This window comes from Triplophysa rosa, linkage group LG8 (genome assembly GCF_024868665.1).
Source record: "Triplophysa rosa linkage group LG8, Trosa_1v2, whole genome shotgun sequence".
NCBI lineage: Eukaryota > Metazoa > Chordata > Actinopteri > Cypriniformes > Nemacheilidae > Triplophysa > Triplophysa rosa.
This window is the reverse complement of record NC_079897.1, coordinates 20,309,709-20,332,560: the sequence shown is the minus strand read 5'-3', so window position 1 is coordinate 20,332,560 and position 22,852 is coordinate 20,309,709. Positions and strand designations below refer to the sequence as shown.

The 22,852-nt window shown below is 37.2% G+C and overlaps 4 protein-coding genes across 4 annotated transcripts; 1 reads left to right on the top strand and 3 right to left on the bottom strand.

Annotated features, from left to right (window-relative positions):
• Positions 1 to 61: 61 nt before the first annotated feature.
• On the bottom strand, positions 62 to 2,763 carry si:dkey-29h14.10 (uncharacterized). The gene is made up of 5 exons (XM_057340982.1): positions 2,648 to 2,763; positions 2,162 to 2,425; positions 2,015 to 2,065; positions 1,495 to 1,632; positions 62 to 1,043 (listed from the first exon to the last, which is right to left on the bottom strand). The coding sequence occupies exons 1-5, from the start codon at positions 2,673 to 2,675 to the stop codon at positions 844 to 846; spliced, it is 681 nt and encodes a 226-aa protein (XP_057196965.1). The 5' UTR covers positions 2,676 to 2,763; the 3' UTR covers positions 62 to 843.
• A 420-nt stretch (positions 2,764 to 3,183) lies between these two features.
• On the top strand, positions 3,184 to 8,942 carry prelid3a (PRELI domain containing 3A). The gene is made up of 7 exons (XM_057340723.1): positions 3,184 to 3,344; positions 4,079 to 4,247; positions 4,443 to 4,532; positions 5,419 to 5,489; positions 5,653 to 5,755; positions 6,160 to 6,258; positions 6,374 to 8,942. Exons 1-6 carry the CDS (start codon positions 3,313 to 3,315, stop codon positions 6,229 to 6,231), a joined length of 537 nt encoding a protein of 178 aa, XP_057196706.1. The 5' UTR covers positions 3,184 to 3,312; the 3' UTR covers positions 6,232 to 6,258; positions 6,374 to 8,942.
• A 146-nt stretch (positions 8,943 to 9,088) lies between these two features.
• On the bottom strand, positions 9,089 to 14,490 carry fbxo32 (F-box protein 32). Its single transcript, XM_057340722.1, has 9 exons — positions 14,224 to 14,490; positions 13,597 to 13,706; positions 13,446 to 13,495; positions 13,261 to 13,353; positions 11,426 to 11,519; positions 10,671 to 10,855; positions 9,880 to 10,062; positions 9,568 to 9,711; positions 9,089 to 9,474 (listed from the first exon to the last, which is right to left on the bottom strand). The coding sequence occupies exons 1-9, from the start codon at positions 14,343 to 14,345 to the stop codon at positions 9,385 to 9,387; spliced, it is 1,071 nt and encodes a 356-aa protein (XP_057196705.1). The 5' UTR covers positions 14,346 to 14,490; the 3' UTR covers positions 9,089 to 9,384.
• A 3,041-nt stretch (positions 14,491 to 17,531) lies between these two features.
• klhl38b (kelch-like family member 38b) lies at positions 17,532 to 21,654 on the bottom strand. Its single transcript, XM_057340324.1, has 4 exons — positions 21,342 to 21,654; positions 19,154 to 20,507; positions 18,950 to 19,055; positions 17,532 to 18,865 (listed from the first exon to the last, which is right to left on the bottom strand). Exons 1-4 carry the CDS (start codon positions 21,365 to 21,367, stop codon positions 18,576 to 18,578), a joined length of 1,776 nt encoding a protein of 591 aa, XP_057196307.1. The 5' UTR covers positions 21,368 to 21,654; the 3' UTR covers positions 17,532 to 18,575.
• Between the last annotated feature and the right edge of the window lie 1,198 nt (positions 21,655 to 22,852).

Sequence of the window (22,852 nt, the reverse complement as noted above, 5' to 3'; positions counted from 1 at the left end):
TGTAAACAATTCTTGGCATTATGGGTATTGGAGTCCTTCGTTCACTAGAGGTCATGAGGGCTTTTGTGATAAATTAAATAATCTTTATTTTGATAGATAAACACTTAAAAAAGTCATAGAAATATACAAATAAAAAAAACATTGCTTTAAAAATATCAAGTGACAACAACCAAGTAAAACGTTATAATAAAAACACATAGAAATCATAAACATTTGACTTGAGGTCTAGTTTAGTTGATAAAATCATAATTCAGATGTACTGAAAATACATACATATACCCAACCCTCACAGGAAAAAAATGCACATAGTCTCTTCAGAAACCAAATTTGAATACGTAAAATCACACCACAGATTTACCTAGTAACTTTCCACAGTCTTACATATATTGAGCATATTTGACCGAATAACTACTACAACATCAAATCCAAAATAAGCATTTTAAGCTTTTACTTTTAAGACATAATTACACAAGACACATAGGCTATACTTTTAAAAAAGCATATAAAAGTCTCATAATTGCAAGTAATGCAATGTCAGCTACGCAACGGTTCAAACACTTTTGTTTAGCACAAACAAATATTAAGCACTCAGAAATTATATCGTTCCAGAGCAACCAGTGGCAACATCATGGTACACATGTTCAGAAAGATAATGTATATAACGCTTTACAGTGTCAATGTTTAGCAGCACCTACTGAGCACCTCATATGTTAATTTAAGGCATGTGCATCCAGGCACATGTGCATGCCCATGTAGAATCATGGACCAGGCAAACTGAGATGAACTGACAAAACTGCACCTCCCAAAATGTGTGGATATCTTCTAGCCTCCATTTCACATCTTTTAAGCACTAAGCGGTTCTGGTTCAATCTCTGTGTCCTCCTCATCCTCTGAGTCTAAGGTCTCTGTGACTGTCATGCTGTTGTGGTCTCCTATGATGACATATTCTATGTGGGAGCGCTCCATGTGAATGTCATTGCGACTTACAGGGTCCGGTGCTGGGATCAGCTGGTCATGGCTCTGACTGTCCTCCATTTCATCTACTGTTTGTAAAAAAAGTCAAATTCATCTAACAAATCATGTTTATAATGCTTTGTTGTTGTTTTTTAATATTCAACCTGTTACTATGAGAGACATGATGTACAATACATAAATTGTACATCTTGTTATTGCGAACGTTTTTTTTTTACTTCTATTGCAATTTTACTTTAATTGATACTTTCATTCACTTTTATTGTAATTTATTTGATGTCTGTTGACCTTCTACCCTATGTTCTCGTGAGGTAAAAACAAAATACAAATCTTGAATCTAAACGACTAATAAAAAGATAATTGTCAAAATAACTGTATTAACTGTTCTTATACATTGTACAACTTTGTTCTACATAAATATATCAAATACAATGAACTGATTAGACATAGCACGTCATAGCCCTTACATGGAGCAATATAAGTAGAGATGTAGACCTATATTTCTTGCATCAGAGCTCTTACCATTTATTGCATCATTCTGAGAGAGAAGAGAATGCTGGTCACAGGTAATGCATTGGCTATTGTTGTTTCCAAAAATACAATGTTGCAGGGAAGAGTTGTGTATGTTTATAATACAAGTTGGAAATGAAGCTTGTTTTTCTATAAAAGAGACAAACAAACAAAGGACACAAGTATGAGCAAAAACAGGACTCACTGCATCAGTCTTAGTAGGAAGTGAGAAAGACTGCGGTTTTCCATTACAATGCTTATTTTAGTGAACGTGTGTGAGGTAGTCATGTTTGAAGCTTAAATGAAGTCATATCAGGAAGTGTCATCGATCACCCATTCAGCATGAATGGAAAAATATTTCATTACCCTGACCAACACTATGAGACTTCCTATAATGCAAACCTGCTATTAAAACAATGAGGTGCATCTATTCAGCCCAAGCAAATTATATGTAAATACTATGAGTCTTTCAATCTACTTTACTGAGTTGTTAATCACAGTCAGTAGGGTGAAATAAGCAAAAAATGTATACCTGACAATGGGATGTCTTCTGAGTGGTGATGGTCCTTGTGACTGAATGGTGCTAAATAAAAGTAAATTAAGAATATATTCATGTGGATCATGAACAATGAATTCGCACTTTATACAGTAGCAGTTGTTTTTTAAAAGGTTGTCCAACCTGGATATCCTGTAACACTTTCATACAACTTCGGGTCACAAATGCCGAGGCATGAAAGGAACGAGCTGCATGCCCTCCGACCTTTTCTAATGACGATCTCCATCAGCTTTGAGGCTTTTCCCACATCTGTGGTCTGAGATGCGACAACTTGTGCTTCATACTCCGTGATCGTGCGCGAACGACACAAACAGCTGGACATCCTCTGAACCAAAAACCATGTCATACGCTTGCTGAGACATCTTAAATTTCGTTGCAATTGTTTTTCTGTTGGATAGAACAGGTGTTTGAAATACAGAAAAGTACAAAAGCAACAGAATTAACAGCTGTACGTCTATTTACTTGTCGAACAAAATACGAATTAGGTTAAGGGTTTATTGGTGGAACCTAGTAATTACACTGATAGACAGTATTACTAGTTCTCAATTTTTGTATTTTCCCCAAAACTGTGACAATGGCACATTGAATGGCTGTAAGTTAAAAACTTACCAGAGCGTATAACAACGTCGGCGTCCATCTATCAGAATCACAAATAACACCAACAACCCAAACTTGTAAACTGAGTGAATGCGAAAACGAAACACCAGGGCCACTGAAACAGTGATATACGTAGCTAGCTGTGCGTACGCGCATGCGCATTAAAAATTTCGTAATTTCCAGACAGGAATTCCCCTGTGTATTATGCCATCTTGGTAAACCGCAGCTTTAATGTCAAATGAACAACAACTAACTTACATGAAAAGTATCTGTGTTTCTTGTTATTCAAGTGTTTCTTGTATTCAATAAATGCAATTTTAGCAACACACTTTCATGTATGTCTTATCACTTATCAAAAAGTGTAATTATTTATGCAACTAAAATGGTTGCATTTTTTGCAGTATTTAATGATCACCTTACGTAAATTCAAATGACCTGAATTAGCCATACAGTTGACTTTTTACGCTAGCAGCGCAACCCTGGTCCACATCAAGCTGTCAAAAGCGTCAGTGGCACGAGGCTTTATGCCTATTGGTAGTTGCCGTTGTGACAGGGAGGGTCCATTGCACTAGTCGAGGAGCATCTTGGAGCCGGTGTCATTACGAACAGAGCGTAAAAATACGAATTTTTGAGGTCAGTCCATCGTCTTATGGAGGCACATATTTATTGTTGCAGAAATGAAGATCTGGAGCACGGAACACATATTCAGGTACAAGCAACATTTAGGAGGAAAGCAACGCTCGTGCGTACGAGATTCCAGCATCATCCGCTGAATCATGTTTTGCACCCTGATTCTCTTTAGTAGCGTTGGGATCAGAAAATAGAATGGGTCGCTTCCTGACATTTCGCCTATTTTTCAATTTCGAAGTATCGATTCACTCAAACAATATAATGCGAGTCTGAGTATTAATTTGCACATTTTCATTCATTTGGGCCTATAGCCGGCTGTTCGTCAGAACACCAGTAGCATCTTTCGGTCGTTTACTGTACACTTGCGCAATGTTGACACTGCACGGTTCATATGTGTGTCACTATAAAAAGCACATAGTTTTTAAACATTTTTGTAGTAAATGTCTTAAATGTGGTGAGAATGACATATTTTTACTGACAGAATACTTTTAGATTGATAATACCTTTCACCATACTCTTAAAGTAGAATTGTGTAAAACATTTTTTCCCCTTTTTTTATAACACACCAGTTTCACATGAAAAAATACCAGGACAATAATAAATAAATAAAAAAGTTTATTTTAAGGTCCCAGTCTCTCTTGATGTGGACGTGATGCACATTTAAAAAAAAAATGGACTGCATGAAGTGCAGTGAGGAAATAGCTTTCATTACCTGATCTGATAAACAGTATTTAGCTTTCCCAAAATAGCTGTGAGGTAATTGTTGTTAACTTCCTTATAAGTCTCTGTAAGTGCTAATATGTATTTTCATAGCTACCCCTGGGAGACAGTGATCAAAGCAGCCATGAGGAAATATCCCAATCCAATGAATCCTAGTGTGGTTGGAGTGGATGTTCTTGATAGGAACTTGGACACGAATGGACGTCTACACAGTCATCGGCTCCTGAGCACAGAGTGGGGTCTTCCAGGGGTTGTCAGAGCGGTTAGACATTATTCTTCAATGCTAGTTTTTGTTATTGTGACTAATAGGTCAGATACACAGAAAATAAGATAATGTGCGGAAAATCTGCATTTTTGTTCTTATATGTCTTTTGTCTTGACATGTTTATGTAATACACATTCAAAGATCAGCACATAATGTTCGGCATATTAAAATGTATCATCTTTCCTTCCATAGATTTTAGGGACAAATCGAACCATGACATATGTAAAAGAACATTCCATTGTGGACCCAGAAGAAAAGAAAATGGAACTTTGCTCAACAAACGTAAGGGTTTGTTTTATAAGGCCTTAAAGGGATATTTCACCCAAAAATGAAAATTCTGTCATCATTTACTCACCCTCATGTTGTTCCAAATCTGTGTGAATTTCTTTGTTCTGCTAAACACAAAGGAAGATATTTGAAAGAATGTCAGTAACCAAACCGATCTCGTCCCCCATTTACTGCCATAGTAGGGAAAATAAATACTATGGGAGTCAATGGGGGATGAGATCTGTTTGGTGACTGACATGATTCCATATATCTTACTTTGTGTTCTGCAGAACATATACAGGTTTGAAACAATCTAACACCATGTCCTATCCAAATGCGATGCGATGCTGCATCATGCTGTTCTGATGGCGGTGTTTTGTGATTGATTGTCGCGTCCTGCCGTCTTCTCGTGTTCGGTATATGGACAGACAAATTGCTTATCAAAGGAATCTCATCGCATCGCGTTTGGTTAGGACACTGTGTAATCCCTCGTTCACATTACAAGCGACAAAGCGACATGATCCCGTTCATTTCAATGGAGAGCTGGTGACTTCCGACGACACGAGCAGTCGCAACCGTTGGCGACCGGATGGGCGTGTCTAGCGATGCAAAAAAGTTGAGAAATCTTCAACTTCATGCAAATGAAGAGCGACTTTCAGAATCGACAGCCAATAGGAAGATGGTAGAGCTAAGTGATCAGTGGATGTCGTCACTCAGGCAACCACTAGTGGCAACGCCCACTGGCGACTTGCAGCGACAAAGTCGCTTATAATCTGACTATTAAAGAATTTTCATTTTCGGGTGATCACTATCCCTTTAACACAAAGAGCCTTTATCTAAATGCCTATAAATGTATATCCTCAGTTAAAGTTGAACTAAAGAAATGCATCTCTCCTTTTAGATAACCCTAACAAATTTAATATCCGTTGACGAAAGGCTTGTCTACAGACCTCATCCAGAAAATCCAGAGATGTAAGTTTAATATATGAACGTATTCCACGTATTTATTTTTTGCTATTTATTTTTAATATTCACATCTACACGCATAAAGATGACGATTCAAATATAAAAAAATGCAATTAAAAGCAAATAGGCATAAAACTGTTTAATAAAAGACTTTCGTTTTCTCCCATAGAACGGTATTAACCCAAGAGGCGATTATCACAGTGAAAGGGGTCAGCCTCAGCAGCTACCTGGAGGGGTTAATGGCTCTAACAATGTCAGCCAATGCAAGGAAGGTATGCTGTGCCTTTTGTGCTCACTCAGTAATATAAATATTAATTTGACTAATGGAAACTCTTGGAATATTCCCTCTTACATCATGCTGTTATCATGTGGTGATTAAAATTCCTTGATGAAAGTTCGCTACTGTGAATAAATGGGAACTTATGTAGTAACAGTAGTTCCTGCTTTTCTCCGACACAATGAGAGAAGTGCCATGAATAAGCAATTACTGTGGTATAAGCAACAGATCGTATTTTTGTGCCTAACTGCTGTTATTTTTGTGGATGTTTCCTAAAAAGAAATCTAGTTTTATGGAGTTTTGTCTTTTTGCAATAACAAAAAACAGTTTGATTGAGTCTGCATTAGGGTGTGCTTTAAAGATGATCACCAAAGCTAAACATAACATTGTTTGTCATAGGGATGGGATGCCATTGAGTGGATCATTCAAAACTCTGAAAGAGAGAATGTGCCCCTGTGTGACCTGTGTTGAACAGTAATGATCTAGCATCTCTTTTAGGTTGGTATAAACCAAAACATCAATGTGTTTTTGTTAAAAATAGTTTGCTGGTATTAAAATGTAGCAAGTATGACCACGTTAAAATGTATGATGACTGTTTCAATTCTGCTTTTAGAGCCTATGAATGATGAACACATGATTAGGACATAAACGCACCAGCTCTGGAATCATGTACAGCTGACCTGTCAAGACTGTAGTCCAGCTCTCTTTGTGTTAATGGCTACACGCTGTAAGGGAAATCACATGTGCTCTTTTATGCACTGTTGTGAAAAAGGGTTTAAATCTCATAAATTTGCACTATTACAGAAAAATACTAAATAGAGTTTTGAATGTTGAAACAGAATATGTATGCACCGCACTGACTACCTCTTATTTGAAAGTTGTTTTAATGTGATAATAGGTGGATCAATTCAATTTTGAATTGTAATTGATTACATGATGCTATTAAATTTAATGTCTTATAAATCTTTATTGTGTGAATGAGAGAGGTCAGTTTGTCTAAACAATATTCGAGTTTGTTTCAGAAATGTAAAATGTGCATGGGAAGTCTTAAAGTGTCATTCATTTATAATACCTCGCTTAAACCTGTAGGATGTGTACCTTTTGTAGTGTTTAATTTAAAGATATTTATATTTGAATATTTTTTTGATGCATCATAATTCCTCATTATGGGAAAATGTTACAAAGCTAATGTTTTTTAATTGTTCGTTATTGCTGTTTTTATGTTCATTGTATCAGATTTAACATAATTTTACAACTTACTTACTACTTACACTCACACTCAACTTCCTTGATGATTTAAAAAGAAATGAAATTGATTTGAAAACAAATGATTTTCAAATAGTCTACCTGTCATTCATGTTCAAATGATTGTCAAGTCCTAACAGAGCCCCCTATTGGCAAGTATGTGTAAAGCAAAGCAATTATTTATTTTCAGTGATTTAAATTGCACATTTAAAAGAAAAATCTGCTTAAATGTGATATCTTGTCATCTTTTGTGTTGTTACTTGGCTTACAGCAGTGTAAGTATCTTATTAGGGGCAATCTTTGCCACATGGAACAGCTTTATAGGTGCATTTATTTTTTCCGATATACACAGAATATTATCAGTTTGTCATGCATTTCAAACCTGAAAACTTGCTTCAAATTTTAGTAAGAGCATATTTTCTAGTCTAGATCTTTGCATAATTGAACACCTTTTATTACTGCATGGCATGGTATGTTGAATTTAAGGTCATAGTACTGTAGTAGTTTTAATTGTAAAAATAACCTACTTGACATTTTGTAAGGCTGCTATAGGCTACTCCTCCAGTGCAAAATCAGCATTTTACCTAATAATGTAACGTTAGCCAAGCAGAAGTATGCAAACCTGAAGTGGCCTAAGCAGATTTATAGACAGTTATATAAGCAGTAATATGTAAAAAAAAAGATTGATTCAATCTAGTATGGAAAAACTTGACTGGTCTGCATAAAGCCCAGACCTGAACCCACTTCTTTGGTATGACTTGCAGGCTTTAAGCCAAACACTTGTCACTTAAACCCATGTATGATAGGGTACAGTCATTTCAGAAAAGAAAAAGACCCTTCCACAACTGTTGCAAGAAAGATAGAAAAGCAAATTCTTAATTAAATAAGGTATTGTATGCATTAATACTTGTTTTGATCAGAATTACCGGAATTGATAAACAAAGTTTTGTCCATATAGTGTATTACTCTCATGTCAAACTGAAGTCTGTTTTCCCATTGACATTTTAATGCATATCTAATTCATCTTGGAAAGGGGGCATATAACAAGATCTAAGATAAAAAGACAAAAAAAGACACTAATAAAATGTCTTAAATGCCTCCTGAAATTTTTTTTCTCGCACTGTGTGGATTTAATAGCTACATTAGAAATAAAACTATATTTTAAGAAAATATAAGAAAATGTTGATGTTATTCTTAAAATGCACATTCTGTATTTGAATGTACTCACTGTGTTGATACATCAATATACGCAATAAATACATGGCAAAAACAGCGATTCAGAGAATCCCAAATTTTTACTGCCGATTATGTTTTGTTACATGTGACAGCAGTGAATTAAAGTGCAACTAAAATAAAAAGGGGGAACTTATTGATTTAATGGCATGCCAGTTTCATGACAAACCTAAAGAAAAACAGCAATGAATGGTTAGTGCAGATTATACAGTGCTTCTGTATATAATTTTTGAATAGTTATTTTAACCCTACTACAAAAACAGTCGATTTTTAAATCACATCTACTGCATAGTGTACCACCTGTCACACACCTTATGAATTTTAAAGCCACAAGAAGGAAGTAAGAGTTACAAAGTACTTTTTGGTTTATTTCATCTTCAGGACACGTGCAGCAGTATGTGTACGTGTACAAGTATATATTTATTATATACAATTTATCAATTCCACTGAACAAACTGAACGAAAAGGATTTTATTCAGATTTGCCATATGCAAATGAATAACAAATGTTTCCACCATCAGTTTACCATCATTTGCTTTTGACCACTCAAAACGATAAGGCACATTAGACGAGTCTGTGCTTCAGAACAGCTTACAAGTACTCATGTATTTATTGTATTTAGAAAAACAAGCACATTTAAAACACAAACCACTGAAAATATCAAATGTATAAAAGTGAAAAAAAAACATACTTGGAAAAAGTATTGCACACCAGTGTTAAGGCCATTTTGGTAAACATACCCACATGCACTTTTCGCTAAAGCACAAATATGCATCTTCAATCAACAGTCCAATAGAGTTTGCCAAAAACCAAACCTATATTACATTCACAGAAGTGACCAGGGCATACCGGCAGCGGGCAACTTTAAATGCAAGTAGGATCATTTCAATTTCATTCTGATCCCAAACTTTCTTCTAAGTAAACATGATCCGTGCTAAATAAATAGACATATATTCCTTATAAATAAACACAACCTTCGAATATTGCCCAAACACAACTTATTACTCTTACATGTAGTTTCCATACTTGCTTCATCACAAAAATCTTTTAATGCTATCAGACACCTGCTTCTTCCCTGCCTCAAGTCATCCAGGAATCCTTATCACTATTGACACTATATACACATGGCAGCTCACGCAGCGCCCCCTAGAACTTGAAAAGGTTGATAAACCCCTGTGGAGAGACTGGCTTGCAGCAGGTCTCTGGATTATTGGCTGTGCAAGGGTGGTCTGTATCCTGTAGTGAACAGACAAATAATACAACTATAATGGTTACTGCTATTAAAAAACACCAAAGCTAGTCTTATATCACGATGAATCCTCATCTCACCTTCCAGAATAGGATGTGGCAGTGCGTGCAGAACTGTAGTGTGTCACTGTATTGCTCTTTATGTGGATAGCACCGGCAGAGTTTGAAATACATCTTTTTCCATTCCAACTGGCCTTTATCTGACACCATTAGACGCTTGCGGATCTGTGTAAAAGAAAGAAGTATGCCGAATTTGGCCAAATTTAGTGTTCGTATACACAATAATGGAATTCCTAAGTAATAGTTAAAAGATTCTGTCATAATGAACCGGATTTTGTGTGAACTATTCCTTTAAGAACTGTACGTTGAATTTAAACAGGCACAAACATCTACCTGTCTGTCTGTAAAGTGATACTGGCAGAGTTTCTTCCAAAGCAGACGATCTTCTGTCAGCACACTTAGGTCTGGGCATACTTGACCCAGGCTGACCAGATCTCGTCCATCGGACAGACGGTGCATGACGTTCAGCTGTAAGCTAGCTGGCAGGTCAAGGAATGTCATCCCTTTGTTTGTGGGCTAGGTAGATTGACAAAGAATAACATCGGTTTACATTTGGGATCTTTAGTCTCAGTAGATTTTACATAGTTTCACATATTCCTGGCTCAACATTATAGATGGTCTTGGAACAGCGTTCCCAACAGCCAAATTCAGGGTTAAAGTGATAATTCACCCCCAAAAAACAATTCCTGTCATCATTTACACCATTTAAACCTTTATGGATTTTTTTCTTCCACAGAACACAAAATAAGAATTTGAAGAAAGTTGGTAACCAAACAGCACTGGCCCCCCTACACTGGTTTGAAATGACATGAGGGCAAGTAAACGATGACAGAATTTAAATTTTTCGGTGAACCATCTCTTTAAGTTTAGCCTTAATGCTAATATTATGTTTAAAACCAGGTTAGGGCTTGTACACCATTTCCTTGTAATTTAGGGGTGATGTAATGGGGTAAGAACTGGGTCAGATCTTAATTTTCTGTTATTCTAGAAATATCAAAAGAGTATAACCCAGGAACATGCCTTAGTTCCATCTTTATTAACCATTATACCACCAAAGCTCTGCAGATTGACTTCAATAAAATGAATGTGTGTTTTACATATAATTCTTAAGCTGTTGCACTCACCCTGTTGATCTGAATGTTGTCGAGCTGCTGTTGCCATTGCAGTATGTTCTCCATGCGGTGCACCCAGATGTTGATGTTGCCTACCAGGACAGACTTCCCCATGTCCTGAACCAGACTGCACAATGATGCATGTAGCGTCTGTAGCAGTTCTTTAATTGGTCGAACATTTTGCTGATCGTCTAGAACTGAAAAAGAAAGAAGATTTAATAAAGTCTCAAGGACATAACACTATGGGTACTAGTGTGTTAACAGTATCTGTTTGTTACATAACCTTTTACGTTCTTGCCAAATGCACACATGCACAAAACACTCAATAACAACCTATTTCTATCATAAATTTGACAAGAATAAGTGATCAAAAGTGATAATGGTAGTGAAAAAGTAGCATTGCATGTTGTATTGCAAGTCACTTGGTTCACCATAACAACCTGGAACTTTTGTTTGGTTGAAAGGACTTGTGGTTTACAGTATGCCTGAGATTTCTGTTTGCTCTCAAAGGTCTGTCACACTTTCCAGCGTAGGCTATGTGCTACTAGTCAAGCCTACCACAGTCATTTGTTGTTGTGAGAGACTCCAGATAAACAGCTAGTCATATGACAGACATTTACTAATTGTCCTATAAACCCAATCAAAAGTTTGCCCCGTTAACCAAAACAATATTTCAATGCGAGAAGTCTTTGGATAAATAAGCATAAAACATACACAATACTGATGTTTTACAACTAGTTTGGCAAATATGTGAGAGTTCAGCTTACCTTTTTGCACAACCCTTTCCAGAATGTTCATGTAGTTTTTCTGTGCCACTCCACTAAGAGAAGGCAGTTGGGACTTGGCGATGAGCTCCAGCAGCTGAAATGTTAGACATAAATTTGAGAGGTCAGACTGAGAGACCCGGTGTTCCAGCATTACTTACAGACTGTTATATTCAACGCTCTCCAGCCTTGGCAAAAACAAAGACTCAGAAACGCTCTCTCCCACTCTCTGGCTAATGTCCCTTTCAGCAGCGCTGTTTTGAAGTCCATATTAAATCAGCAAAACATAATTCCCTCAAATCATAACACTTTAATGAACAATAATACCCAAATTCTGCATTTTTAAGGGAACAATGGAAGGAAGTTTGGTCATTGGTGTTTTTGGTAGACGTGAACATGTGCACTCCATGTGAAGCCGATCCAGGTGTGGATTTGCAACATCAACTTAATTTGGAAAAGTCAGGACAGCCAAGAGCAGATAGTGAGGGCCGAGTTGTGCTCTCAAGCGGCTGCTGGGTGGAATGACGGGCATGTAAGAGCAGCACGATCCACATCACGGAGCAACAATGACCCACACTCGACCTAGAAGCATGTGAGCATTGTCACCCCCCCCCTCCCAGCACATTACAGCGTGTATGCGATCTCTATCCGCACCTTCTACCTAACAACCTTTTGACATCCACAACTGACTTGTTTGGCATTACACCAACTAACAAGTGGCTTAACAGGTTCATAAACTAAATGTTTATATTATTCAGCTGCTCTTTTGAAATGACATTACATAATTACTCACATTACTCAAAAACATGTTGTGGCAATGTTTTGTTGCCGTAAAGGCATGCAAACAGCTGTGTTTTGACACCATGACACAGCGTGACATCAGAAAGGTACATTCATGTTGATAATGACAGGCTGTGATATTACGTCTGTCTTTGTCGAGTTGCGTTTTAAGTGGTCTAATGGGACTGTTTTTCCATTCCTACTAAACCTGATCTCTGTAACTGAGCTCTGACACAACACCAGCGCAAGGCCAGACAACCATGAGACTACAAGATAAACCTGACACTACTGTGTCTCAACACCATCCTGGAAATAGAGATAAACAAAAACACTAATACGCAGACCCCATGTTATAAAACCATAAAGTGAGGTTTTTATCATAACCTACAAGTTATACAACCTACAACAGCTATATTTACGTGACTTTGACTTTACGTATTTACCTGTCATCTAAAATGATGCATTAATGAGCCAATTCATGGCCACCTTAAACTCATCATAGTTTACTCGAGCTCACAGTGGAGTCAAGTGATCAGATCAGAATTCAGGGTCACAATGCAGAAAGGCCTGTGGGGGTGGGGGGGGGGCAAACGGGCACCTAAGTCACTTGACTTTCTGTTCTGGTTTCATAAGCTGCGGCCTTCTTTTCTCAACTCAGCTGTCTGTTGTGACAGTGTGTGACAGTGACCTCAACCTCAAACCCAACATCAAAATGACTTAATTCATCCCTGGATTGTGGAAATCAAGAACATCTCAAGAAAAACATTTAGTGATCCTAAAGCAAGGTAAACCCGTCTGGCCATGTTGGGAGCCCAGTTTATATATATCAGATTAGACCAACAAACCATCTTATGCTGTTTTTTTCCAGGGAGAATATAGTTAAAATATGGTGCCTGTGCATCTGCTATGAAGCGGAGCTCTTGTCTTGTCTGGTGTGCAATGATAAGAGTTAAACCACTGACAAACAGCCAGAGGCCAAGACTTAACCCCTTCCTCTCAAGAGTCTGGCTATTGTCACAGTTTCTTCAGCCTTCCATAAGTATATTGGGGGTACTTACCCTAACAACATAATTGAATCGCCTGGTATCCTTGATGGCACTGCAGAAGTCCAAGCGATTAAACGCTTCTCCCAACGTACAATATCCATGACGCTGGATAACATGATCAGAATGAAAGAATTAGTCAACCACTTGTCTGTTGTATTCACACAGACTTCCACTATATGATCATTGACAGGACTTACCTCCTTGGTACTTCCTTTGTGAACATATATCCATTTATCTCTGTGAAAATCTGCAATGAAGAAACAAAACCTGATGTTTTCTTTTTTTTGTTGCTGTAACTGCTTGTGTTTTTTGTTGCTTGTGTTTGTTGTAAAGTACAGTAATGCTTACAAGGAATCTTAGTGTTGTTGTTCAGCAAGTCCTTTTTCCGCTTCTTCGCTGCCACATCATAGTTAATGCTGATGATCAAATTCTCCTTGTCATATTCTTCTTTGCAATAGCTGAAAAGAGAATCGAAAATAGATGTTTTCTTTATGTTCCTCGTTCAGTAACATCTGTATGTATATCGCAAGCATCCACAACATATTACTCATATGCAAATATTTAGTATACGAAGTGGCTCTATGTATCACTTTACTGCGACAGTTCTAGAAACTGTAAAGATGACCTAGCCCTCTATCGAGTTATTAATAGCAACTTGATAAACAGCTGATGAGTAAACACAAAGAGGCATATGCCAGCTATTTACTGCAATGCTGTAATTCGAGCTCCGCATCCCCATCAACCTTCCGAGTATTGATGTTGCTTTATGAAATACATACAAAGTCTTTTTGCGGTAAACAGTCAACAGTTTTTCGATTTACAAGACACATATTTGTTCGTCCATGAATTTGACGTAGACACTGCGCCTGCATTTAAAACTACGCCATTTGTTTTGACAATGTTTTTAAAGCAATCGACACATGAAAAATCACTTCACACGCTTGACACGCCAATGTCGACTCGGTTAAAACTGACCCTTTCCGTTCCGAAACATTGTTATTCGTCTCGTTCTCCTCTTTCGTTGTTTTTTTCCATCCATCCTCGGTTTTCACCCAGCTTTGACCAGGTGAGCGCCAGTCTTGACCAAGAAATGGCATTGTTAAGATGTGAAGACGAGTGTGAAAAGGATTATTGAAAAATAAAAGCTGATAAAGTGATTTTATCTTAGTTGCTGCTATTTTAAATTATGCTGTGAAAATGTCTCTGTTGATAATAGTGCGCAGCTGTATTTATATTGTGAGGAGGAGAATCCGGAAGTGCCGCCGGCTCCGCCCCCTTGGACAGCGTTCTTCAACACGTGGCTTTGTTTATCATCTTCCTTGATATTGCAAAACCTCAGGAGAAACATAATCACACTTGAAGAGTTCAGTACGTTACTGATCACCTGTCATCGTGCGTTTATGAAATATCATAAACAGTAAGTGTAATTTAATGTTCTTGGTTAGATTTTTTTTTAACATTTAAAAATAAAAAAAAAGGAATCCACAAAATGCCAAAGACCTAAGGTAAAAATAGACCTTGACATTGGTGCTGATGAGTAAGGTTCCAACATTAATAATGGAACCTTGCATATGTATAGACATTTTAGCATATATAAATGAGGTCAAAAGAGGAAAATAATTAGTTTATGTGTGTAAATGAACTTTATACTTTTATACCATTAATCAGAAGCTGTGCCAGCTAAACACGTGTTAAGTTGTACGAGGCTTATTTGATCTTGTCTGTGTTGCTTTTATCTTATCATTAAGCCTGTTCCTGAAATGAAACTGGATGTATAGAACTGCACTGTGATAAAGAAATACGCCTTTGAAGTTGATTCAATCAAAACCAATTCACATTTGTATGGTAATGAGTATCATGCTAACCATGAAATGTGACCCATCTGTCCCACATCATGATGTAACAAGAGCTGATGGAAAGGGGAAACTACAAGCTACCTTTTATCATTTCATCTCTTTAGTCACACATAACCGTTGATTGTTTCCTTTCAAGGTTAATTCAGATGAAACCTGTTGTTTGTGTAGACCTCCCCCTGGGTTGTCATTGTATGCTTTTGTTAAAAAGAGTAGTATAACGCTTGATGAGTGTTTGCCGTCTTTTGACAAAATGAGGATATTTACAAAGGGCGAGAGGAAACCATTTCTAATGCTTTTCTACTCAAGGCAAATAAGTAACTCCACCTCCATGTTGAAATCAAAAACGACAGATAGACTCCCAATGGTTTGGACTACCATCGGGTGTCTGTGACATGAATAAACAAATGATGCGTTTAAAAACAACGTTAGAGTGCGCGAATGAAATCGCTTATGGCAGTTTAAAAAGTCACTAATATGTGATGGTACGGCTTAAGTGGTCAAGGAAAACCACTCGTGTGACATGCATCCTATGCTTATATTGTCACATTTAAGATCATAAATCGTTTTAATTACTCCAGGTTGGTTGTCCAAACCATTGCAGTCTATCTGTCCTTCCGGGTTTCTTCCCACATCTGCCTCGCTTTCGAGTTCAACATGGCGGCGGAGTGAAATCAGTCTTCGCAGCCATTAGAGCTGATGTAACCAGAATTGGCCGAGTGTAAGTACTCTGCCAAATGTGAGAAGATTCCAGAACAGGTGTTTCTATTGCCTCATGGTCAGTCTGATAGATTATACTAAATGGGTGAAAGAGTCATTTAACCGTCACCAAGTGTCTAATGGAAGCTGTATCCGCAGGACCACATGACAAGGTGCATGAGCACATGTAAAAGTGTGTGACTGTTGTCACAGTCATGCTGAGAACCATGTTGCTTAATAATTCTTACAGACCTTAATGCTTCATACTTCCAAGCAATCTGCTTCAAGTGAAGATGATATTTCACCTTACAATCTTTAAAAGACAATCTTGTTAACAGTTTCTTTAAAGGAAACAATTGTGATGATATAATCAAACAAGGTTCAGTGTTACTGTTGCTCTTTATCTTTGAGAACCTTCTAGAATGTTTCATAATCACATCTAAATCTGATCAGTGTCTCAACAGTGTTACTTATGTTACTAAAGCACTACATATATTATGGGTTGAGTTCCATTATAATATTTTCTTATTTTATATTATATTCCAAATGGTTGTTGAGTCACATTAAGACGCAGAAATTCAACAACGTGACATTTGTCCCTCTCCTAAAATATCCTTTTCCCAAGCTAAGCTTACTAGGGGATTTCCTAGATATTCAGATCATATTTCCATTTTATGATTCAAAGTGAAAAAATGCTTTGCCGATTAAACAGAAAGACTCATCAAAACAATATTAAGCTTTCATGTAATGTAATACAGTACATGATCTGTCCCAGACTGTTTTTTTGTGTTTGTGGCATTGAACACGCACACGCACATGATCAGACATACTCAACATCACACCTGCTGCTGTTACTCTTGCACCAATTTCATCATTCCCTCATGGTTCATGGTTCACCCTGTGAAATGTTTCAGTTTGCTGGACCGACACATCTGCAACCTGGGCCAGCCACATGATTCTAGGGGTGTAATGTTCTCCCTTGTTTGTTTCTAAATATAGCACGAGATTGCCTGCAAAGTTTGAACCTCATCATCCCTCATCTGACAGGACAATCTAAGGTAAAGCATATTCAGGTTCGAACAGGAAAATGAACTTTGCTGACCAAGTGAAATCATAACATAGGCCTATCTGCTTTAGGCACATGTCAAATTTGATGTAGCTCGCAGATTCTCCTTGTAATCTAAAATCTTTAAACAGAAATATGTGTCTTATATTTATCACAAAATTTATTTTTAAAAATATGTTAAGACAGATAATAAGTCAGACAGGTCAATAAAACACACTCAGACACACATTACTTATACACTGTAAAAAATTATTTGTTGTTTTTTGTTGTTTCAACTTAAAAAAATTAAGTTACCTTGTTGCCTTAAAATTTTAAGTTAGTTCAACTTAAAAATATTAGTTCACTTAATGAATTTGTTGCAAACTCGTTGTGTTGACTAATATTTTGAAGTTGAACTAACTTAAAATTTTAAGGCAACAAGGTAACTTATTTTTTTAAGTTGAAACAACAAAAAACAACAAATCATTTTTTACAGTGTACGCACTTTTATGTCTCATGCATCAAATGATTTTTATTAAACCTAATTAATTTAATTTAATTAATAAACTTTTCATTGAGTTTTTATAATGTAAAGCCTATGCATATTCGTATTTGAGTATACTACACATTTTATTATTTTATTAGATCTATTACTTCACATCAAATATACAGTATGTGACCCTGAATCACAAAACCAGTCTTAGGTACGGGAACATTTTTAGCAAAAGCCTCACTAAAAATTACCGATTTTTCTTTTATGTCAAAAATCATTAGGATATTAAGTAAAGATCATGTTCCATGAAGATATTTTGAAAATTTCCTTCCCTAAATATATAAAAACTGTATTTTTGTGAGTGGATGGCCTGCTACAGAGCCTCTGCTTAACAACTTCAAAGGCAATCTTCTCAATATTTCGATTTTTTTGCACCCTCAGATTCCAGAGTTTTAAACTGCTGTATCTCCGCCATATTGTCCCATCCTAACAATCCATATATCAATAGAAAATGTATTTATATTTTCATATGATGTAAAAATCTCAATTTAAAAAAAATTGCCCATAAGACTGGTTTTGTTGTCCAGGGTCACATATTTTATTGAAGCTTTAAGCAACTTATACAGTAGAATACAATTAAATGTACAAAAATAGACGGTTTCAGCAGCAACAACATAAACAAACGTTACGTGGACCAAACTTAACTTCCGAAAGACATCTGCAAAGAATCAATAACTCTTGAGTAGTTTTAATGTAATTCATTACAATACACAATAAAGTATTAATATAAATTCAATATAATAGTTAACTTCGGGCCAGCGCGTGCGTCCGATGAAACTGTCTATATAAACTGTCATCATGCCATGCAGTAATCTTAATTTACCATTGTGGTAGTACAATTTCATTTATTTAAAACATTTCATAGTAAACATTTTAGTCATTTGACATTTAAAATTGTTCCACTACGTAACTTGAAAATAAATCACAAAATAAATGTACAAAATGAAGGAATGTGCTTAAATAAAAGAACATTTAACTTGGTGTGCTACTCTGAAATTTGTAAAGTACTTAAAATAATTTCTTATATAATAAATAAGATCAACTTCAAACAAATTTAAAATGCAATATGTGCAAAAAAACGTTACCAGTAAACGTTACCTCTAAATATCTCCTCATGAATGTTAGTGCTTACAGATTGTTTGAAGTTACTAAGCTACATTGAGTAAGATAAATCCATTTATGTAGGCAGAGACTTATCAGAGAGATAGACCAGGGGTACTGAGCCATGGTCAAATAACTTAAATGGTAAAGTTCCCATTGACGCCCATGAGTCTGTCTTTGGGTCATAGCAGTCAAAACTGTCCGAGTCTTCCACACTGTCCTGGCTATTAATGAACCGCCCCCCTGTGACATAGAGCTTGTTTTTCACTACAGTAGCAGAGTGATGCATCTTCCTCAACTTCATATTCTCACATTTTTCAAACCTGTTGCTTTTAACATCATAGGCTACCATTCGTCTCATATAGCCTGTTAAAACAATACAAAATCAGGTTAATACTAACATACTCATCTTTTGACCTATCTAAGATTTCACAACTAAATTTTTCTTACCGCCTACAATGTAGATTTTGTCATCGATCACCGCTGCAGGTGCGCAAACATTCTTCACTGTTCTGGTCTCCATTCTACACCACAGATTTCTTCCGATGTGGTATATCTACAGTATAGGAACAGATTTTAACACCTTAAAATCATACGACACAATTTTAATGTATGCTTTATACAATTCTCCATCTCTTAATTCAATTGACAAACCTGGATCATTCGAACTGGATTCTGCATAGCGTCTTCCCCTCCAAACACATATATCCTCTGGTCATGTGCTGCCACAGCTGGGTGTAGAACCGGTGTGGGCATAGGTGCCATGACTTCCCACCGGTTGAACATGGTGTCGTATCGCTCGACCTGATTGGATAGCTGATGGTCAGCTGTCAATCCACCCAGTACGAAAATAAAATGCAGATTCGAAATGCTCTGATGGGCATACCGAGGCGCCAGCATAGGTTCTCCCATTCTCCACTGGTTTGTTTTAAGAGAAAGTGTGTACACGGTGTTGCTGGGTGTGCACTCCCCTCCTGCTCTCATGGTTAAGCCCCCCAGCACATAAAGGATGCTGTGCATGCTGATGTAAGAGGGTCGGTAGAGTCTCAGTGGAATTTTCGCCAGCAACTGCCAGCGCCGGGTCTGCTCATCGTAGAGCAATGCCTCACGAGACGTCTGCTCTCCGTTCTTGCGGCCTCCCACCACTACAAGCGCCTCCTTACAGTTCTGACGCCGCGGTGCTGCCCAGAGAGGCTCCAGGTCACCGGGACACAGAGTTCCAACAGAAAAGAGAAGACGACGAACGGATTCGATTATTTCTAAGCACAGTGAAGAGGACTGAACAAGAGGGTCGTTGGCTATAAACTGGAAGAGGTAGGAAGGATGGATGTATCTCAGCCTCACGCGACGGAACAAGTCGTGGATGGTTCCGCGTCTGGAAAATGGCTCATGGTGGATCCAAGCTAAAAGAGTCTCGAATACCTGCTCCTCTTCAATGCATAATCTATCGTCTTCGAGGTAGCTCAGCAGTTCAGGTAGAGAGAGTTCACAGAAGTCCTCGGAGACCACCACATCCGAGAAGCTCCTCATGGCCACCTCTCTGGCTTTTTCCTGCAAGCTGGAGCAATGCAGGATTTCTGAGAGACGGATCATGCTCAGGCAGTTGTCTGGACTGAGCTGAGCTTGAAGGAACGTCGAGCAGGCCTCAAGTAATCTTCCATACTGAAGCATGGAGGCAGCTTGCATCAGAGGGAGAACCAGCTCCATGGTAATGCTGATGGCCCCTGTGTAAATGTAGTCCACAATACTCACGAGGATGTCGTAAGGAACACCCTGCAGCTCAATCTTGGGCTTCTGGCTCTCCAGGAAGCTGCTGCAAAACATGGCGTAGAAGTAAGGGCTGCTGGACACCAGAATATTCCGGTGACATGGAATCCCCTTGCCGTCGGAGCAAAGGATAACGTCAGTGAGAAGATGTGCCTTCCTTAAGTCGTTCAAATGCAGGGAGAGGGTGGAGATGAATTCTTTGTCTTTATAGTGCAGGACGTCTGATATTGAACTATCTAAGCTGTGAAAAAGAGAGGAAAGATTTATGTTCACAGCATATTTTTTGGATAGGCACAATACTTTTCATTGTGCACATCTAAAAATTCTGTATAGTGTTTAAAAAAAATCAAGTAATGTTTCATTTCTATAATATTTTAATGCATTTAGCAGACACATTGTTATCCGGAGTGACCTTGCTAATGCACAGGCAGGCATGCCTGTTCAAAGAACAGCTATCACATTCCTCCAGGATTCTGGACTGCGCTTTTGCATGAGGCTGACTTTATCAAAAGGGCTATGCCATCGGTCAGCTGTTTTTATTAGGGCATTTTGTCCTTGGAAAATTTAGCAGATGTATTTCCATCACATGGCTTTAGTCAGCAATTTACATGGTTACACATAAATCCTATTCACAAACATACATTTACATTTAGTCATTTAGCAGACGCGTTTATCCAAAGTGACTTAGAGAGAGTTCAGGGAGCAATCAGCGAAAACGTCTGTTATACAGTACATGGCATTATCATCTTAAAAAACATTAGCCTATATGTTTATTATATGTTTATTTCTGACTGACAGTGCCTTATAATAGAAATCAAAGTGCAAATTCTCAATTTTTTATTAGCATTTGCACACATAATATATTACAAGGGAATGCCTTTAATAAATGTAATTAAAATGAAGTGATCCTTCATTATATAGCCAGACAACATGTACAGTAATTTAAAAGTTATGCCACAACAGCACAGTTTCTCGGCATACATTTCATTACAAATCACTTCAATTTCAAGCATTTATTAATAATCTACACAGGTGTGTGCTTGGAGACCTGAGTGTTAGCCGCATCTTGACTTACCTCGTCTCAGCTGATTTGATGCACATTGTAAACAATCCTGCAATTAGCCGTGTATCCTCAAAATTCAATCTACGACCCGCTGTTTTCTTAAACACTTCACTTCTGAAAGTTCTTCACTTTCTGAGTTTGTCAGGTGGATGTTTATAGAGACCGGGGTGACCATGGTATGTTATTTGTTGTTCTGAAATCCTTCGAGAGGCCTCTGTGCACATACCAGACTCCCTAAAAATAGAATGCTGTCTTCTCTGTCGGTGCTGACGCTGTTTCCACTAACACCTATTCGTGGTACACCCTCTCCCTTCTTTTTTCCACAACACAAGTTTATTATCACCGTCTGTGAGTTGCAACATGCTTTAACATGCTGCGTGTATGTTTACTGAGAGTGTAAGCTAAGCTTTCCAAAATCCAGCATTGTGTCACTGCAGCAGTTGACAACAAACACTGGACGGATGATGGAGGCTCGTGGTGAGGATATATACTTTAACAGCTGAAAGCTTTGAAACATTGTTTGTTTGATCACAACCCAGTGTTCACCGTCATACTTATTTAGTCTCCTTCAGTAGGATATGCAGTGATTCATGTAACATAGAAAGAAGTCTGTGATTTTCAGTGATTAAAGAAATACAACTACCTTTAAGTTATATCAGAAAAGTAACTATAAATGTTCGTCAAAATCAGTAAATGGATAGCTGAAGTCATGTTGTGTGGCATCATTTAAACAACATTTTACTGATCATTTTTCATGCAGTTTTTATTAAAAAATACCAAATACAAAAAGCCATGCTGCAAATATGCAGGACTGTATATTTTTATATATATTTTATTTATATTTTAATAAGATTTATTTTAAATGTATTTATAATTTTTTTTATTTATTTATACTTTATAAAAATAAAGGTATTAATATTTATTAATTATATTATTTTATTTCTTACATACCAAACTCTAGAATACATTTATTGAGAAGAAATTGTGAGCGGGCAGAAATTGTTGTAAAAAAAAGGTTAATAAAGGTCAAGGGGTTCAAGATTCTCTAAATGAAAGGGAATAAAAAAATAAAAAACATGGAATTAGATCTAGGGCGCCATCTAGTGATGGTTCTCTGTACTGCGGAACATTGCGTACTGCGGAACATTGCATACTGAGAAGCATTATGCAACAGTTGCGCCTGTGCTGTCATCTGTTTCGCATAAGCTGCTATGTTGTTCTACAATTGTCTAAATAGCTTGCCATATACATCTACAACATGCCATTAATTCAAGTTACAAACAAACAGTCTCAACATTTGTAATTCAGGAAAACAAATACAAAACACCATCACGTCACTGTTATATATACATAAAAAATAAACCATGCTAATTTTCATAGCATGGTGTCCTACAGCAACAGACAGAAAACATTACTTGCTACAGTATGTTACATATGCTGTAGAAACTGATGTACTTTTAAAAAACTCCTCAAAACCATTAAACAGCCTGACGTAATGAGCCACCTGTTTATTCTGCATTAAA

Excerpts from the sequence above, each read along its gene's own strand:
- si:dkey-29h14.10 (XM_057340982.1), bottom strand. The coding sequence starts at position 2,675 with ATGGACGCCGACGTTGTTATACGCTCTG. Across the intron at positions 2,066-2,161 it reads AAGTGTTACAGGATATCCAG|CACCATTCAGTCACAAGGAC; the intron begins GTTGGACAACCT and ends ACTTTTATTTAG. Across the intron at positions 1,044-1,494 it reads TCAGAATGATGCAATAAATG|TAGATGAAATGGAGGACAGT; the intron begins GTAAGAGCTCTG and ends TTTTACAAACAG.
- prelid3a (XM_057340723.1), top strand. The coding sequence starts at position 3,313 with ATGAAGATCTGGAGCACGGAACACATATTCAG. Across the intron at positions 4,533-5,418 it reads TGGAACTTTGCTCAACAAAC|ATAACCCTAACAAATTTAAT; the intron begins GTAAGGGTTTGT and ends CTCTCCTTTTAG. Across the intron at positions 5,490-5,652 it reads CATCCAGAAAATCCAGAGAT|AACGGTATTAACCCAAGAGG; the intron begins GTAAGTTTAATA and ends TTTCTCCCATAG.
- fbxo32 (XM_057340722.1), bottom strand. The coding sequence starts at position 14,345 with ATGCCATTTCTTGGTCAAGACTGGCGCTCACCTGGTCAAAGCTGGGTG. Across the intron at positions 13,707-14,223 it reads AATGTTTCGGAACGGAAAGG|CTATTGCAAAGAAGAATATG; the intron begins GTCAGTTTTAAC and ends TTCTCTTTTCAG. Across the intron at positions 9,475-9,567 it reads GCCACATCCTATTCTGGAAG|GATACAGACCACCCTTGCAC; the intron begins GTGAGATGAGGA and ends TGTTCACTACAG.
- klhl38b (XM_057340324.1), bottom strand. The coding sequence starts at position 21,367 with ATGTGCATCAAATCAGCTGAGACGAG. Across the intron at positions 20,508-21,341 it reads ATCAAATCAGCTGAGACGAG|CTTAGATAGTTCAATATCAG; the intron begins GTAAGTCAAGAT and ends TCTTTTTCACAG. Across the intron at positions 18,866-18,949 it reads CAAAATCTACATTGTAGGCG|GCTATATGAGACGAATGGTA; the intron begins GTAAGAAAAATT and ends TTGTTTTAACAG.